The sequence below is a fragment of the Anopheles funestus genome, chromosome 2RL (genome assembly GCF_943734845.2).
Source record: "Anopheles funestus chromosome 2RL, idAnoFuneDA-416_04, whole genome shotgun sequence".
Taxonomy (NCBI): Eukaryota; Metazoa; Arthropoda; class Insecta; order Diptera; family Culicidae; genus Anopheles; species Anopheles funestus.
In genome coordinates this window covers 65647689-65664520 of record NC_064598.1, presented here as the reverse complement: position 1 = coordinate 65664520, position 16832 = coordinate 65647689, and the positions used below count along the sequence as shown (strand labels likewise).

Genomic DNA, 16832 nt, shown 5'->3' with positions numbered 1-16832 from the left:
AACTCAAATCACACACGAACGCGTATTCATCACAGCCGCGATTCTGTTTTGTCTTCCGCAGACAATCTGCTGCCGTTCTCGCACGCGCGCGCTATTGTAACGAATTTCCCATTGGGAATTGAGAGTTGTTGTTTTTTTTTGCGTAATTCGAGGTCAATTTTTATCAAGTCAACGTTTCAACATCAAACGACAAAGATTTCGCGGCAAAGAATACCGTCTAGCGTCCGCACCCCTTACCCGCAATAATGCAATTATTTCAGCACCAACAAAACAAAAACCGTTTGCTGAATGTTTGCGATTTATCCGTAGTACGGAATGTAGCGGTTTTATCCCAGCAAACAGCTCAAACAGATCGTATGGCTCGGTTTAATAATTAAACCGACCGAGTACGCTGAAAACATGAACCGACGCATTGAACGGATATACATAGGTGCTATTTTGGCAAACGGATGCTTCACCGTGTTACAGAAAGACGCGCATTCCTTCCTGCTGTCGTGTAATCGATGCTATTTTCACCACCCGAAGATACAATCATAGCACGGTCTATCTTTTGCTGCTTTTTTTTTATTTATTTAAAACATTCCTTTACCAATACTTACACATCTTCGATCGTTTCGTCGCCTGCCATTGTGTTGAGCATGATGATTGAAGATCGTTCTAATATTATTGCAGATCACCGCAGATCGATTTATGAACTATGGTAATGCTTATCGACAGCTTCCCATTAGTACGTTAGCACCTTTTTTCTTGATCAGCACCCTTCCTCTAAACCAGGTGCACGCACATCCTGAGAAAGGTGCATCAAACGGATGCCATTACATAATAATGATCGAAACAACAATCACCACACTTTTTGTGTTGGACAAACACGAGCACTTCTATTAGGGAATGGGGAAAAAATGTCACCAAAACCAATATATTATATTTCGTTCACATTTTTTCATTCGATTTGCACATTATTCATTCAACGATGGGGTTTACGATGAATAAAACCAATCCTTCTATAAGGAAACGTTCCGTTCGTTTGTAAAAATATCCGTCCTTATGCACCAGACACCACAAAGCAGCTGTGCTACAGCAGTTCGACCGAACAAACGAAAACGATGCGATAGACTAGCTGTGACTGTGGTACCGATTAGCGATTACAATTGGAACATCCCTCGGACGGTCGCGCCAAAGTGAAACGCCAAAAAATCGGAGATGCATCCCACCGATTCGTGCGACGCGAGCAGGTAATTAAAGATCGGAAATTGTGTATGTGTGTTTTTTTTTCATGTTCTGCTTGCCATGGCCTGTACTTTTCACGCTTTTACGTAGTATCTGTGCAGTTGTATTACACACCCTTATCCCGTTTGCGATCAACGTGAACCGTCTTGCTAGAGCGAGCGGGATTTGAATGATCGATCAAAAATCACTTAACAGCATCGGAGCTAAATCCCAATACACAATCGACATTGCGGACAAACAACGATGATCACATTTGACGGTATTGGTTTTGCTTTCGATTAGCTCGTAGCTATTGTTTTGTGTTCCCCGTTTGCGAATGGATATACTCAGACGGATTATACTCGTCCAACTTATGTCTTCTGACCCATTTTATCTTACATTACAGGGATCCTCAATAGAAAGGAACACACTATGTTGAATCATGTAAACGAATAAGATAAACACAGCAGTTAATGATGAAACAACAAAAACATGACTGAAATGATAAAGTTAGATATTGAATAGCGTGCGCCGTTTAGTGAACGTCTGATTTATACGAATGTTGTTATCAAATTTGTTAGTAATTTGAAACATTTTTGAATTCAAATATGATGATAATTATGTAATTTGTTACTTATTATTATTATTAAACTTTTTTTTTGAAATTCATATTTTGAATACGATTTGTTTGCAACTTCGTAAAACAAATGATTTTTTATCTCAACTTCTCAACCCGCTTATGTGTAAACAGCCTGATAGATTTGACATTCACTAAACTGTGGATGTGTTTCAATATCAATTGCTGCGTTAACACTAGATGGACCGTGCCAGTCATTGTCAATGGAACGCTTAATTTTCGTCACATAATTTTTTGTGGTTAAACAATATTAAGGTAGTTGAATTATGAATTTTATATTTATATTCTATAGTACGATTTCCATTAAACAATAACATATACTCCAACTGTTCGAAATAGTTTAAAAATTAACCACGAACTAAAAACTCTTAAAACGCATATTACTTCTAGTGTTAATCGTTCTATTGTGTATTGTGTATTGGCTTTAACATATCTATTGCGAAACCCTGTATACTTTTACGCGCCAAGTTGAACAAAACCCTAGACTCGACGCTACCACACAAACGGCTCTCAAGCGCGGTGGTGTCACGTCGAGTCGTTTGCCGATCGAGCGCACTCTGTTAAAACCCGTCGTCCAAGTGTCTCTGTGGTCGATTAAGATGCAAATCTGCGCTTGCATTTTTGCCAGCGGAACGCAACGGAAAGGTACACGTAGAGAGCGCGGAAGCGCAGTAAGCTGTTGTAGTTCGGGATGCACGAGATCGGCTGGTGATGCTGTATGCGATCAACGACGCCAGAGCACAAAGTCCACCATTCGGACCCAGCCACAACAACTGCACACCGCAAACGAATTGCAAGCGGCACAATGCGGTGGATGCACTCAATGCACTTACACATTCTAGCGGTCGTATGCGCTCGTAAGAGGTTAATGGAGGTAGTTTTTTTTAATGTTGCTTTTACACAGCAAAACTTCCCGACAGAAACCACAATCAAACGCGTTCGATTGCTCGTTGAACATAAGCGAATGAGCAAAATTTTCACATACTACAATTTAACCAAAAGAACTTGCCAGCAAATTAGAAAACAGACATGGAATGTTCTTGTATTAAACATTATAATAAAAAAAAATATCCTAGCAACTTGCTCTCTACTTTACGACACATATTTCAACATTTGCAACACCTACCCATAATTGCGATTCTGGTCAGTATTAGCATAAACATAGGCAAACATTTCACGAATGAAAAAAAACAAACAAAAAGGTCTTGCTACGAGGGACAATCCAGATGAGATTTTATACCCGATCCTATGGTGTGGAACCGGCGACGTTTATCGCATAAATCCCTGGTTCGTCCCCTGCATTTGGACTATGGACAACAATGCATAGAAATTATGGTCAAAAGTAATGTTTAAAATGTTGCACCATAATTTATCCTGATTGATTACAAGCAATATAGGAATTTACATTTATATGTGGATTTTCCCGTCACGTTCCCGGTTATGTTTCATTGGATTTCATTTATAATGTAATATTTGTAATGAAATGAATTGTGATCATTCATCATTATGATGTATTACAAGCGCGAGATGCAAAAGCGCCTCAAAGTGCATCGTCTAAATACTTCTAAATAATATCAATGCCAAATAAACTGTTAAAAATTTGCAAATTTTGATAAACGAATGTGCGAATGCAAAAAAAATCATTGTAAGGGTAAATTTCACCAGCTGTATATTCAACGCAAACCTTCTTATTGACTACTAAGAGAAGATATGACGACCTGACAGTAGAAAGATAGAGCAGCCCTAACAGGTGGGTTTGTGGCGAAGCACAAAAACGTTCCAATTCACCTATCATGACACGGGGTGTGGTTTCCTTGTTTTTTTATGTTTTGTGTTGTATCTGATAATAATAGATTTTTCACCCCAAAAAGCAATGAGCAGTGCGTCGCAACCAAATGCAATCCTTACTACCGGCAGGTGCGGTACACAGGTCGACACAACAGAGAGTCCTCTACTGACACAAGACAGAGGACATAGACAAAAACAAAACGCGTTAATTGGGACTTCTACAGGCGCGTTTATATTTGCGAAGAAACGCGTTCAGTGATTTTTCTTCTCATGTGTGCTGAGGCTCAAGCACCGCAAAAGTAATGCTGACTTTTCGGGTGCAAAAAAAACGCAACACATTCCACCAATAATCGCCGAAACATTGTGGCGCATAAGCTTTTAACGCATGTTAGTGTTTCGTTCAATGTATCACCGGTAAAGTATTTGTTGGCATCAGTTGGATGACGGGTTTTTGAGCTAAAAGGTCGCATGATACTATTGCGGCTTTCCATTTTTCTTAGCGTCGAATGCATGGATGAATCACCTGGCCAGTGTAAAAAGGCAGGGGGCCGTTCTTTACACGAAACCAACAAATCGGGAATTCCACGAAATCATTACTACATTAAATAAAAATTCAATTTCCGTAATGTACTTTTGTATGCAATTATATTTAGGAAGCGAAGAGAATACCAAACAAATAAACATACCACCGTGGGTCAATAATCGCAAATACTGTTCTGTTTTCCGCCCCTCATCTTAACATGCAACCCACCTCTTTTTGCTATGTTTTGAGGGCCTTATTTTTCAACTCATAAACATAATGATAGCAATTTTTAACTTTTATCATTACATCAGTCTTCCCCGGGTGACCATACCGAATGCATAATTATTTGCTTTTCCTTTTGCTATTTAGAAAGATCGAAAGATATATGAAAATGTTCCTGTCAGGGAGCAATAAAAAGTAAACAATGTACAGACATAGAGAAAGAAAGCAAATAAGTTCCAAAATTAAAAAGGCTACAATTATTGCCGCTGCTACTATGTACAGCGCGTGCAAACATTCCGCTCTTCGAAACACAACTGTTCTGGTGCTGGTGAAATGAAAACAACAACCGAATCATATCTACCACGAAACTCCCGTACGACAAGGACGCCAAGTTCACATGGTATGCAATTTTGCACAATTATCTAACACCAACGACCAACCAGCTACCTACCAACCAACCTGCTGCTTGCAAAGTCCATTAACGGGGGTTGATCGTTTTCTCGCATTCAAGGGAACGACCTACAGTCACGTCACCAATGAGACCGGCCCGGGCACTGGCTGGGTGGCAAATGGTAGACAGGTGATGACCCGGTCGATATCAAGGGAATCGTGGTCACTGGGATGGTTTTGCAACGATGCATCGTTACAATATATAGCCCAAAGCGGAAATAGATTCGCACCGTACAAGTAATGGAAATGACAGCATGATCGATTTGAGATTGTTCGGGAATTGGGCGAAATATTTCATACATCTCCCCCTAGAGGTCAACGCGTAACCTACACCTTCGGATGGAAATATCAGGTTTCCGATCGACGACATAAAAGATCATGTTTGTTTGGAGAAGTTGGTGGGAGTTTGGACCAAAACGCATGATCCATTTAAATAGCGACAGTTTGGGAGTTTTGGGATACACAAGACATTGGATTCTCCTATTGAATGCATTGCAATCAATAGCAGAGCAAATAGGGAAGATTGCTATTCTTACCAAAAACCATCCATCACCAGTATGAAGGTAATTATAATAAACTTTTAGAAAAATATTTCGTCAAAATAACTTTGTTCTTTAACTCCTTATTTTACAGATCACATTTAGTCTCGTGATTTCCGTGGCATTGGTGGCCTCACTCTGTACGGCGAGCCCACTTTTGGTCACAAAGCATGTGGTGAAAAAACTAGTCGCAAAGCATCAGCAACCCAAAACAGTCACTCATGCCGTCGTCTACACTCCGGTCGTGGCACCGCATCCCGTTGTTGCCGCTACTCCATCCCTTCATGCAAAGCTTGCTAGCACTGTCGGTGCTCTTCTTAAGACTCCTTTGCTGCAACATCCGTGGCTTGCTAAATTTACGCCAGGCGGAGTCGTAGAGGTGTACCGCAAATTTGCTCCTTCTGCTGCTCCTTACCCAGCAGCTGTGGCTCCTCCGGTAGCCGTGCTGGATCTACCGCACGAAGTAGAAGAACATCATACGGTGACTACCGTAGTAGCTCCACCAGCTCCAGTACCTGTCCCAGCACCGGCCCCCGTTGTTGTTCCTGCCCCGGTATATGGTGTTCCGGCACTGACTTACGGTCTACCAGCTACCTCCGAACATTCATCGGCATCCTCATCAGCTTCCAGCAGCGCATCGGAATCATCCGATGCAGCGAAATATGTCGCCGTAAATCTGGGCGCACGTCATGAGGCTCCCTTACCAGGTTACGATCATTCAGTTGTACTGGAAAATCTAGAACCTGCTCCAGGAACTGAGGGATTAACGATGTTAGTGCCACCGGTTGTTTCGAACGAGCTTAACAACTGGAACGCTGAACCAGTAGTGCTCACAGGACAGGATCTGCTATCGTCAGATTATTTGCGAATGGCCAGCGTACCGACAGGGGAGGGTTCTAGCGATGGTGAGGCACGATACATCGCCATCAACAACGGTGTACGCCATGAAGCACCTTTGCCCGGATACGATCGCTCGATCGTGATCGAAAATCTGGACACTGTTTAGGATCAAATCAAATATCGCACCATACTCATCTCCAAAGCTAACGAATATCGCTCCAAACTGGCAAATACCGCTTGTACATCAGATGTTAACGTGTAATAAAGCAAAAAAGCGATTGTCTTCGAACTCGAACAACGTGGGAGGTCTTCTTTATGTATATTCTACAAAAACACGAAAAAATGTACACAAAACTTGCTAATTAGACGTCACAGACTAGCGTTCCCCGTGTACAGATAACCCGATTCGATAAGGTCACAATTTGACCATAATTCACAGATAAAAACAAACCAATACTGACGAATGCGTGAATCATCGGTTTCCTGTGCGATGGATGATACAACTCAATCCTCGTGCAGCTGATTTTGTATATTACGTGTATTACAAGCAAAGGCAACTTCGGCCACTTTTGTACATATCAGACTTGATCACATGCCTGCCCAAAAAACCACACCCAAATGGGAATTAGTTTTTAGCAGCTGGAAGACATTTGTGATAGATCGTTCACGAATAAGAAAAAAGAACACATGTGCTGACTTTAGAAAAAAAAAAACAAGTTAAAATTGATTATTTGTTCGTCTTGGTCTGTGTTCTTCTGGCTCAGTGCTATTAGCACACGTACGTGAAAGTGGCAACTTGAGAAAGAATGCGATAAAATGAAGCGTAAATCTTTCCATTATTGGGCACAAATGTTTATTAATAAAACACTTAGTATATAAACGATATTTCCTTTGCTACGAACATTAATTTTTCTTTTATGGTATTGCAACTTTAATAGCCTATAATTTCTGACATTCCTTAACTTTATTTACCCGTAGCAGGATATTAAAATCTACGTATGGGGATTCGTCCCGGATGGGATTTGATATCCGATCCTGTCTGTTAAGACCGGTGCCGCTACCATATAAAATATATAATTTTTGGATTGCTGTAGGAAGCTGTTATTAAGTACATGAAGATATATCATATTTATTTGAATAATTGTATAATGTTTGAATAATTGAAAAATGTCCATTTATGTACACAATAGAGGAAGCATCTCAGAGCAAAAAGTTTTCTTCTTAAACAAAATTTGGTAAAATCATAAAAAGATGTAGAACTAGTAGAACTATGTATGTAGAACTATATTCAAGATAAAAAATTTTTTAAACTTTGTTTAATACACACTCAGCATTTTTTTTAGGGTTTAACCTGCAGGACGATTTGGACCTGCCGTTTACTGCTTTTGTACGCTTTTATTTATTCCTATCTGAAGCCATTCTTGTGCATGGGGTTTGGTATCGTTCCTGTGCTGCAAAGATGAGCCTGCATACTATCCATCCATCTGTCCCTTAAGAACGATGTTAAGGGGAATATGTATGTAAGATTTTTAGGATAAGAGGGTGCACCATCCGATGGATTAACAGATTGACCGATGACATAAAGGGAAACTTGTATAAAATAACCGTGGCTTCATCTTCAACTTCAGGTGCTATCGCAATAATATCGGTTCTTCTTCAGCTCGTTTGACTCTAATACCATTATCCATTGTGGTTTAGACCTGTGTTTTTGAATTAAACATTACTAAGCCACATTTATTTCTTAATTAGCATGTTATCTACAAAGAGAAGAATGATACCATAGAATCAAGTACAAGATCGATCAGAATAATCCGAGTTGGTGTTCCGGGTTCGGTTTAATGTTTAGTAGTTTGACGACCCCTGATACTAAAGCTCCCAGGTAGCAATGTTGCATGACTTCCCCTCGTTTCACGTCCGATTTCTACCCCGCGCGGTTCAGCGCACCCACGAACGAAAGTGTCGCGCCCGAGGGCTCGTGTTGCAAGCTATTCCCGTCCCATTCTGGCCCAAACGAGCTTTTCTTCCTTCTCGCTCATCTCGCTCGTGTTCATTTTCGAGCGTGCAACAAAGTGTTCAGTTTCGCGTTGTCACACCGCACACACACACGACATCGGCCATGGATCGTACCCGGCAGAAGTAAGCTGCGTCCTGATTGGCTATTATCAAATGATGGCGCCGATTAGGATCACTACGGGTGAATGGTGTGGATTAGAATTGTGTTGGTCAAAATTAGTTGTTATAGCAAATATTGGGTTTTTATGCATATTTAATAATAAAAAATTTGTTTTTATTGATTAAATATTATTTTTAATTTTTAAGAAGGGGTAAATAATATTCTCCTTTAAAAATTTCTTCCATTTATGGAATTTATTTTCTGTCGATAATGTCGATTATTGTTGTGGTCAAAAATAATGATCCTTAATTTGACATACCCCATAGTGCCATTTGTTTTGGCTCTCTTCTCGCTCTTGTTGGACAAAATTGAGGACATTTTCGCAAACAGATTGTGATTTTGCTGGACTCGGTTCAGCTCGTGGACGGTAATTAAAAGCTAAATTAAGTTAAGTTAAATTCATTATTTACACCGCGAAAGTGTTTGAAAAGTGTAGTGTTAGAAGGGTTCGTAAGCCTTTTGTAAGAAAGTGAAAAAAGTGCGTGTATGCGAAGGTGGTCGGCGAAGCAAAAGGATTATCGCGGACTAAGCGGAACATTGGAGAATGCAGTTGAAGTGGAAGGAAATCCCGGCGGCGTCGATGCAGTTGTCGTACTTAAAATTACAGCAATGTTTGCTGTTGAAAATTTCGGTAAGTTTGAAATGTTCGTGAGTTATAATGCGTATATAAAAAGTGTCCTTTTTCGTTTTCTACCGCAGGTTTTCATCGGCCGCCGCCAACACCAAGCACCACAATTCCAAGGAAGCCCATCCGTGTGGAGGAAGGAAGACGTACGAGGGGCGAGAGGGAAGGCGAACGGGCAAGCGCGCGCGGCTGAAGCGGACCGAAGGAAGGATGGATCGACCGGTACGAAGAGGCGCGGATCAGCTGGCGGCAGTACAGAGGGGGGCTACCCAATAATATGTGAGCAATTGGTGAGTAAATAAAAAAAGAGAGTGAAGAGAGAATTTTTTGTGTCGTCATTTCATACGATCCGAAATGTGTTGGAGTGGGGGTCGGGTTTGCTTCGGGTAAATGGTAGGATACATTGCATGCAACACGCGACACCCGTGCGACGCTACAGAAAAACCCAACCATTCATGCTGCTATGGGTAAGCATTTTGGTAGGGTTTTTGGTAGTGTAGCACCCATACAAAAGTTCATGCGACATCGGCGATTTTGCTGCCTGGGCTAGATCCTAGAGCAGGCGCAAGGCAAGGCCGAACATTACTGGCCCGATTCTTGCTGACACACTTCTCGGCTGAGTATACACACACGCACACACAACAGCTGTTGGTAACAAGTGCCTCGGCGTGATCCAACGGAAGCCAGAAGTTTCATTGATAGTGAAAGCCGCGCAGAAAACATCCGCATCATCATCATCATCACCGCCCGTCATCACTGTAGGGCACCGCGCGGCCACCACGATGAATCACAAACCCAGGCAATGAATAATAAACAAGCGCAAAACAGTGGCAGCAGCAGTAGAAACAGTAGCGCCCAATGCAAACACTTCCGCTTCAATAGTCCCAATACGAGCCTTTTGCCTGTACGATTTTTTTTTTCTCAACCTCAGTCCCCACGGTGGGGTGTGCACGGTGGTGAAATGCCTTTCTTCGTCCGCAATGGCGTCCCGCGAGTAACGCTTTCGCACGATTAACAAAACGCAACCCATCGCATCTGCGCAGCTTTTTGTTTTGTGCGGTATCTCATGTGCGACCTTTCTACGGGAAAGGTTTACAGGCAGTTTTGAGCTAGGAAAAACTATACGCGATGGAAATCATCCTCGTTGGATGGCTTTCATGCCGTGTACGCTTACATCTCCTCCCGCTTCCGCCGAGAGTCACCGCCCGTCTTATTTACTTACCGAGTTTCCTCTTCCTGGGCTAGCGCGTTTGCGTTCCTCCAAGCGCTTGCTGTGTTCGCAACAAACCAACAAACAACTGCTCCTATTTTACTTTCCTCAGATGCTAGCAAGGCCACCGAACAGCATTGCTGCAATTGTGGCCACTTTCCGACCCAGCAGCTGCACTTTCACGGTCACAAAACACACACACGCACGGAACAGATTTCGGTCGCGAGTGTGCAGGACGGCGAGGAAAACCACAAGATCACAACGGTAAAGGATGGTGGACGGCTTGACCACTTCACTTCCGGATCGCAAACCACGGAATATTTGCACTTTTTGCAGCACCCACGCGAATTTCGGACGGGCAAAATACGGGGAACGCCAGCAGCGGAATCAATTCCAAGCACACAACTTAGAACGCACACGCACAATCACACGCACACAAGCCACAAATGTCAAATTACCGGCGCACTTTTTGACAATTTTGTGGACAAACTTGCGGCGATCCCATAGTTTGGCTGTGCTATGCCCTGCCGCAAAGCTGCGCCCATAGTTGCGAAAGCGAGAAGAAACGACACTAGAAAGAAGTAGCAGGTGGTCAACCTACGCGCATTGCATTCTAACTCCACAGCCGAGCGATATAAACGAACGAAATGATCGAAACGCGACACGCATATTATTCGTATGATTTAAATTCACGGTTACCCGGAATGATTTTCCGATGCAACAAATTAATCATATTAATTATATAAATGGAAATAAATAGGTAAATAAAAGAAATAAGATACGTGCTAACCACGAACGACGTTACATGAGGCTCATCTACCGGTTCGCCAGAGATAACGGTCTTATCCTATGATTCCTTCTCCTCTGTATAAATGTTGTGTCTTCGCCATGCGTGTTTTTAATAGTACCATACGTGTTTTGGATGATGTCGCCTTTGGAGACAGTGCCAACAACTACGCCGCAAAATGGGACGCATCCAGGACTCTATGCAATGTTGTAGTGTCCATTAGTCCACGTATGTAATAGACACGAACGCTGGAAAACCGCACTATCTTCAATAAAACCCACTCAACTATGGATACAGAGCCACCATACCATCATAGCACCGCATTGTAACCGAGCATGGCCAGGATAAGGCACAACCCATGGAGGAAAAAACTTGTTAAACTTGCGTTTAGTCTACACTTGCGGTTTTGACCATACGGCAATACGCCGTCATATTGGAAAGAAATACATAGTAAAATTGATCATATTATATTCAACGTCCCATATTACTTTAAATTGAATTTATTAAAAATGAGTTTTGATTCACGTAAATAAACTGTTATCCTGCCCAGCGATACACAGTGAAAGAAAACTAGTTATTATTGATCTTATCCCATCTCCAAACGGTTCCATCGTCGCAGACGCAAATAAGTATGTTTCCGGATCGGGAAAATGCCGTTTGCCGAATAGGCGTAGTACACTTTGGATGAAACAATGTGCTACAGCGCGGATGGACCGGATCGTCGGTGTCTAGCTCCCAGATATAAATTCGGCCCGTTTGGTTTCCCAGTGCCAGATACTTTTGCCAATAATCCAACGAGAATCGAACGAACCAAATGATGCACTCACTGTACTCGAGCGTGGTGATCACAGTGGTGTTCGTTTCGTTATTTTTCACCTCCACATCTTCCAGCCGGCCCGGTTTCCAGCAGACAATCGTGTTCTGGCACGACTTGGAAAGCACAAAATCGCCCATCCATCTCACACAATCGACGTAGTTCCGGTGTATGTCCCTCGTAGAAAATACGGGAAAATGTTCGTTCACCGATGGGAAACGCGAAAGATTTTTCGCCTCGTTGAAGGTGTAGCTGTTTTGGATGGCTTTCTTCATCGTCTCCGTATCGAGACGCCACATCTTCAACGAATGGTCCATCCCGCACGACATGATTCGCGTTCCCAGGATGTCGAAATCAAAGCTTAGCACCTCATCACGATGACCCTCGACGCCACCGAACACCGCAATGCATATATCCGTCTTGGTGTTCCACAACCGCAAAGAGTGGTCCTTGCTGGCCGACATCAGGAGGTATGGTTCCTTGGGATGAAATTTTACTTCATTGATGGCATGGCCGTGCCCTATGTAATATTTATGTCCTTCCAGCGATGCGGTGTTGAACACGCGTAGAACACCCCGAAGGCCACCAGCGGCTAGCAATGGGTTACCCGTTTCCACATCGTGAGACCATGCGCATGTATAGAACACTTCCTCCGTCTAATATAAAATAAACACAATTGTATTAAATACCATAGTCCTCACTTTCCCTCTTTCAACCAAGATAACCTACATCCGGATCAGCGTAGCACTGTTTCAGTGTTATTTTTCCATCATTTTCACATTGGTAAATAGTAACACGATTGCTTCCGACCGTGGCAAACGTAGGTAGCTCTCCATTCTTCAAATTGTAGTTGAAAAGGCAACCAAAGAGTGACTGGCCGTGGTCTTCTTTAACGTAGCAACTAAATTTAAAGATCGGTTTCATCACCTTTGTTGACTTTTTCTTCGATCGTTTCCGTTTCTTTCGGTTGATCTGGCTTTCACTCCCATTCGAGGTATTGTCGGTACAGGTACTTCCCATGCTGGAAGTTTCATGCTAGGATAGGAAAGGACACGCTCAATTAAATTGTCATCAAATAATAACGATCAAATATACTTACAATATCGTCATCATCCTCGTCGGAAACATCGCCGGGCGCATTGTTGACCACTTCGTCCTTACGCGCGAGTTTCATGTTGTCGTTTATTATGATGTTTTCTTTCCTCTCAACCCAACAAAACAAAGCGCCAAAATGTTGGTACGGTTCGATTCGTTTTTAAGCACGAAAGAGTTGATTTAAAACAAAAACGCAACGCCTGGGACAAACTAATCGCTCTTATACGAGTATGAAATGGAAAAATGGAATACTAACAGTGTTTTTCTCACAGAAATTATCAAAACTATTTTTCTCCCAAGCCAAACACAGCTTTTTTTCTACGGTTTTTTGCTCGACTAGGCAGCTGTCATTTTGATCGATTATTGTGACATTTCGCAATCGACGAACGAATTTTGCTGTACGTCAATCGTGATAAAGAAGAAGCTAAAGAAAAAGTCGTGTGTTTGGAAAAAGTGTGAAAAGTGTGAAAATTGAAGCTTTCTTTGCTGAAAAAATACGGAAACTTTGCTTCCTACATTTCGTGCTATCTTGAAACAGGTAAAAACAACCATGGGTTCATCAAAAAAGCATAAACGAGATTCTAAAAAGCATAAACGTCGTTCGCGTTCACGTAGCCGCTCACCACGGTTCGAGCGTCCGGAACGTGAGCATCGTCGTCGTTCTGATTCCTACTCCGAGGATAACGATACCTACAACGATGCAGTCCGCAGGCACAAGAAGCACAAACATGAGCACAGCGAACATAGGCACCATCACAGCAGGCACTATGAACGCGAACATCGCAGTCAACCAGAGGTGAATGCGGTGGACGATGATTCTGATAGTTCGGATTGTGTAGAAGTTCCGCTGGACGATGTGAGTGCACCGCCACCGCCTCCCTCCATCAGCCGAAAGTCACCGGGATCGGATGCAGTACCTTCACCTCCACCTCCCCCACAGGTACAGAAGCGTAGACGTTCACCGACGCCTCCGCCCGCCCCGAAGACAACATCATCCTCCCGGAAGCGGTCTGTATCACCAATTCCGTCTAACGGAGCCGGTGATGTGTTGTCCGTAGAGGAAACGAACAAACTTCGAGCCAAGCTTGGTCTTCGACCGCTAGAAGTGGGACCTTCTAAATCGCAACCGGAACCATCGTCGAGAAGGCGTCAACGGTCCCCTTCACCTCCGCCACCACCAAAAGCGTCCTCCTCTTCTCGAAAGCGATCTGTCTCCCCTATCCCCGACAATGGCGCTGGTGATGTTCTTTCGGTTGACGATACTAATAAATTGCGGGCCAAATTGGGCCTTCGCCCGTTGGAAACGTCATCCAAAAAGCGAACTCGTTCACCAACCCCGCCACCACCACCCAAGGCCTCTTCTTCTTCCGTTAGTAAGCGGTCCGCTTCACCCATACCCGAAAATGGTGCCGGTGATGCATTATCAATTGAAGAAACAAACAAACTGCGAGCAAAATTAGGCCTTCGTCCTTTGGAAGTTGGCACTGGGACCAAATCGGCAGACAGTTCGACAGCGAAAGGAGGTGAGCAGGAAAGCACCGAAAAGTTGAAGGATGATTGGGGTGAATTCTACCACAAGCCGGCAAAGAATTTGTCGGAGAAAACGCAGGAAGAAAAGATACGTGACAAGTTGAAGGAACGAAGAGAAAAGCGAGCGATCGAGGAAAAGCTCAAGCGTTTGAAAACGCTTGGCGAAGAAGACGATGTGGATGATCTGAAGAGCTGGGTCGCAAAGACACGCGATAAGGACCGGCTCAAAAAGGAGGCCGAAGAGCGAGCCCGACTGTTAGATCAGATGGATGAAGAGCTAGTATCAGGTGGTCCGGATTTAGATTCCTCCTTACGTGCGGGATCTTCCCGAAGAGGTACCACCAACAAAGGCTCGTATCGTGATCGCGATCTGGAAGGGCTTCGTGTGGAGCACGATGTGGAAGCGTTCACAGAGGGACGACAGGTCATACTAACATTGAAGGACGCGAACGTGCTGGACGAGGAAGCGGGCGACACCCTGGTAAACGTGAATATGATCGATGACGAGCGGTACAAACGCAACGTCGAGAACCGGAAGGCAAATCCGCAACACTACGGTTACGATGTGTACTGTCAGGACGATGTTGATGAGTTCGGTATGCCGAAGCAACGCGAAGTTCTTGGAAAGTACAACGAGGAAATCGAAGGACAGCGCAAAAGCAGCTTTGTGATCGGCTCGAACGCCGAGCAGGAAGCACAGGAGAAGCGTCGTTTGTTGGAGATCAAAACGAAGCTGGAGAAGAAAAAGCTCGATTCATTAGAGACGACACCACTAACGCTGGTTTCGGATTACTTCACCGAAACGGAGCTGTCGTCGTTTAAGAAACCGAAGAAGAAGGTTCGTAAAATACGACAGAAGTTGCGGGCAGATGATTTGCTCGCCTCGCTGCCGGTCGAAGAAAGTATGGCCGATTTGGGATCGCGTTCAAGGCGACACGAACGATCAAGTACGCGGGTGGTTACGACTGAAGATCGTAAAAGCATAAGGGCCCGGGCTGCAGAAATATTGGATACGGATGATACACCGACCATCTCGGAAGATCTGAGCACGGTAAAGCTGGAGGACACGGTGGAGGATGATGAAGATTTGCAAGCGGCACTGCAGAAAGCGCGTCGCCTGAAGCAGAAAGAAGCGATCATTTCCAAAGCGCTGCCAATTGATCCGGAGCGTATCAAGAGTGAGGTGAAAGAGGAACCGGATAGTGGCGGTGAGCTCGATCACCATGGAGCAATGTTGCTTAATTCGACGGCAGAGTTTTGTCGTACGCTCGGTGATATTCCTACCTACGGAACCGCCGGTAATCGTGAGGAAGACCCGAACGAAATGATGGACTTTGAGCGGGACAGTGCAAGCGATCGTGAGGGAATGGAATCGGATCCGGAGGAGGGTCCATCACGGCGTCACAATCATAGCTCGCAGCACAGTGGCACCTGGAACTCGGTTAACACGGAACAGGAGCAAGAAGACAACCGTGAGCTAAAGGTGGAGGAGGTTGCAATTCTGGACGAGGAACCGGATGTTGCACTCAGTGTCGCGGGTGCGCTAAAGTTAGCCCAATCGAAGGGTTACCTTGAGCGGGAAGAAAGTAATCGTCCGAGCAATGCGCGATTCGCTCACTTGCAAGCTCAGAATTACTCCATCGAGGACAAGAACTATGGTGAGGAGAACGACAAATATTCGAGGCGCGATCGTTACGCCGGACCCATAACGGATTTTAAGGAGAAGGAAACATTCAAACCGAACGTTAAGCTTGAGTACATTGATGACAACGGACATCTGCTGACACCGAAGGAAGCGTTCCGCTATCTGTCGCACAAGTTCCACGGTAAAGGCCCGGGCAAGAACAAAGTGGAGAAGCGGTTGAAGAAAAGCGAACAGGAGGGGGTAAGTCGGTGGCATCCTTCCCACGATTAAATGGCTCATTATTAAGTTCTTTTTTTCTTATTTTTAGCTGATGAAAAAAATGAGCTCCACCGATACACCGCTCGGTACACTCAACATGCTGCAGGCAAAGCAGAAGGAAACGCAATCACCTTTTATTGTGCTGAGTGGAACCAAGCAGAACACAAGCATCATCAAACAGAAGCGCTAAGACATTCGTCGTGTAGTCATAGTTCCTTTTACAACGAGTGTGTGTGTGCTTGTATTTGAATATTTCCAACATTAAAATGTATTTTTGTTTTCTTACTCAACCTTCTCGCGTTGGAGATTTTAAGCAATTCCATATGAGAAACAAAAAAAAGTGAATCAATAAAACATGCCGCGTTAGCGGATTGTAGTGGAAATAGTTGTATTTCTTTTTTATAAAAAAGGGTTTTGTGCTCCCGATGATGATGACGCCTAGTTTCGTACAACACTACGGAGGACTAGTATAACATCAGGAATGATCTTC

General features: G+C 43.8%; 4 protein-coding genes across 5 annotated transcripts in view; 2 read left to right on the top strand and 2 right to left on the bottom strand.

Annotated features, from left to right (window-relative positions):
* LOC125765581 (protein mothers against dpp) overlaps positions 1-10643 on the bottom strand; it is a 36848-nt gene extending 26205 nt beyond the window's left edge. The window contains exon 1 of one of the 2 annotated variants that reach the window (XM_049430890.1): positions 10226-10643. Coding sequence is in view for 1 of the 2 variants with exons in the window: in XM_049430889.1 (XP_049286846.1) it covers positions 600-603 (4 nt within the window). In the remaining variant the exon portion in view is untranslated. Of the gene's footprint in view, positions 1-599; positions 1774-10225 lie in introns of those variants that run through there. The other variant, XM_049430889.1, reaches the window with a different exon arrangement.
* Positions 3234-6503, top strand: LOC125765597 (BCL-6 corepressor-like protein 1). Its single transcript, XM_049430924.1, has 2 exons — positions 3234-5389; positions 5460-6503. Exons 1-2 carry the CDS (start codon positions 5384-5386, stop codon positions 6369-6371), a joined length of 918 nt encoding a protein of 305 aa, XP_049286881.1. The 5' UTR covers positions 3234-5383; the 3' UTR covers positions 6372-6503.
* An 841-nt stretch (positions 10644-11484) lies between the features above and the next one.
* Positions 11485-13233, bottom strand: LOC125765586 (polycomb protein EED). The gene is made up of 3 exons (XM_049430898.1): positions 12914-13233; positions 12544-12849; positions 11485-12470 (listed from the first exon to the last, which is right to left on the bottom strand). The coding sequence occupies exons 1-3, from the start codon at positions 12986-12988 to the stop codon at positions 11571-11573; spliced, it is 1281 nt and encodes a 426-aa protein (XP_049286855.1). The 5' UTR covers positions 12989-13233; the 3' UTR covers positions 11485-11570.
* A 107-nt stretch (positions 13234-13340) lies between these two features.
* LOC125765549 (U4/U6.U5 tri-snRNP-associated protein 1) lies at positions 13341-16725 on the top strand. The gene is made up of 2 exons (XM_049430833.1): positions 13341-16324; positions 16392-16725. The coding sequence occupies exons 1-2, from the start codon at positions 13460-13462 to the stop codon at positions 16530-16532; spliced, it is 3006 nt and encodes a 1001-aa protein (XP_049286790.1). The 5' UTR covers positions 13341-13459; the 3' UTR covers positions 16533-16725.
* The last annotated feature ends 107 nt before the right edge of the window (positions 16726-16832 follow it).

Bases quoted from the DNA above. Each gene is read 5' to 3' on its own strand.
- LOC125765549 (XM_049430833.1), top strand. From the start codon at position 13,460: ATGGGTTCATCAAAAAAGCATAAACGAGATTCTAAAAAGCATAAACGT. The intron at 16,325-16,391 runs GTAAGTCGGTGG...TCTTATTTTTAG, and splicing joins AGAAAAGCGAACAGGAGGGG to CTGATGAAAAAAATGAGCTC.
- LOC125765586 (XM_049430898.1), bottom strand. From the start codon at position 12,988: ATGAAACTCGCGCGTAAGGACGAAGTGGTCAACAATGCGCCCGGCGAT. The intron at 12,850-12,913 runs GTAAGTATATTT...TTCCTATCCTAG, and splicing joins ACGAGGATGATGACGATATT to CATGAAACTTCCAGCATGGG. The intron at 12,471-12,543 runs GTAGGTTATCTT...ATTTTATATTAG, and splicing joins AGTGCTACGCTGATCCGGAT to ACGGAGGAAGTGTTCTATAC.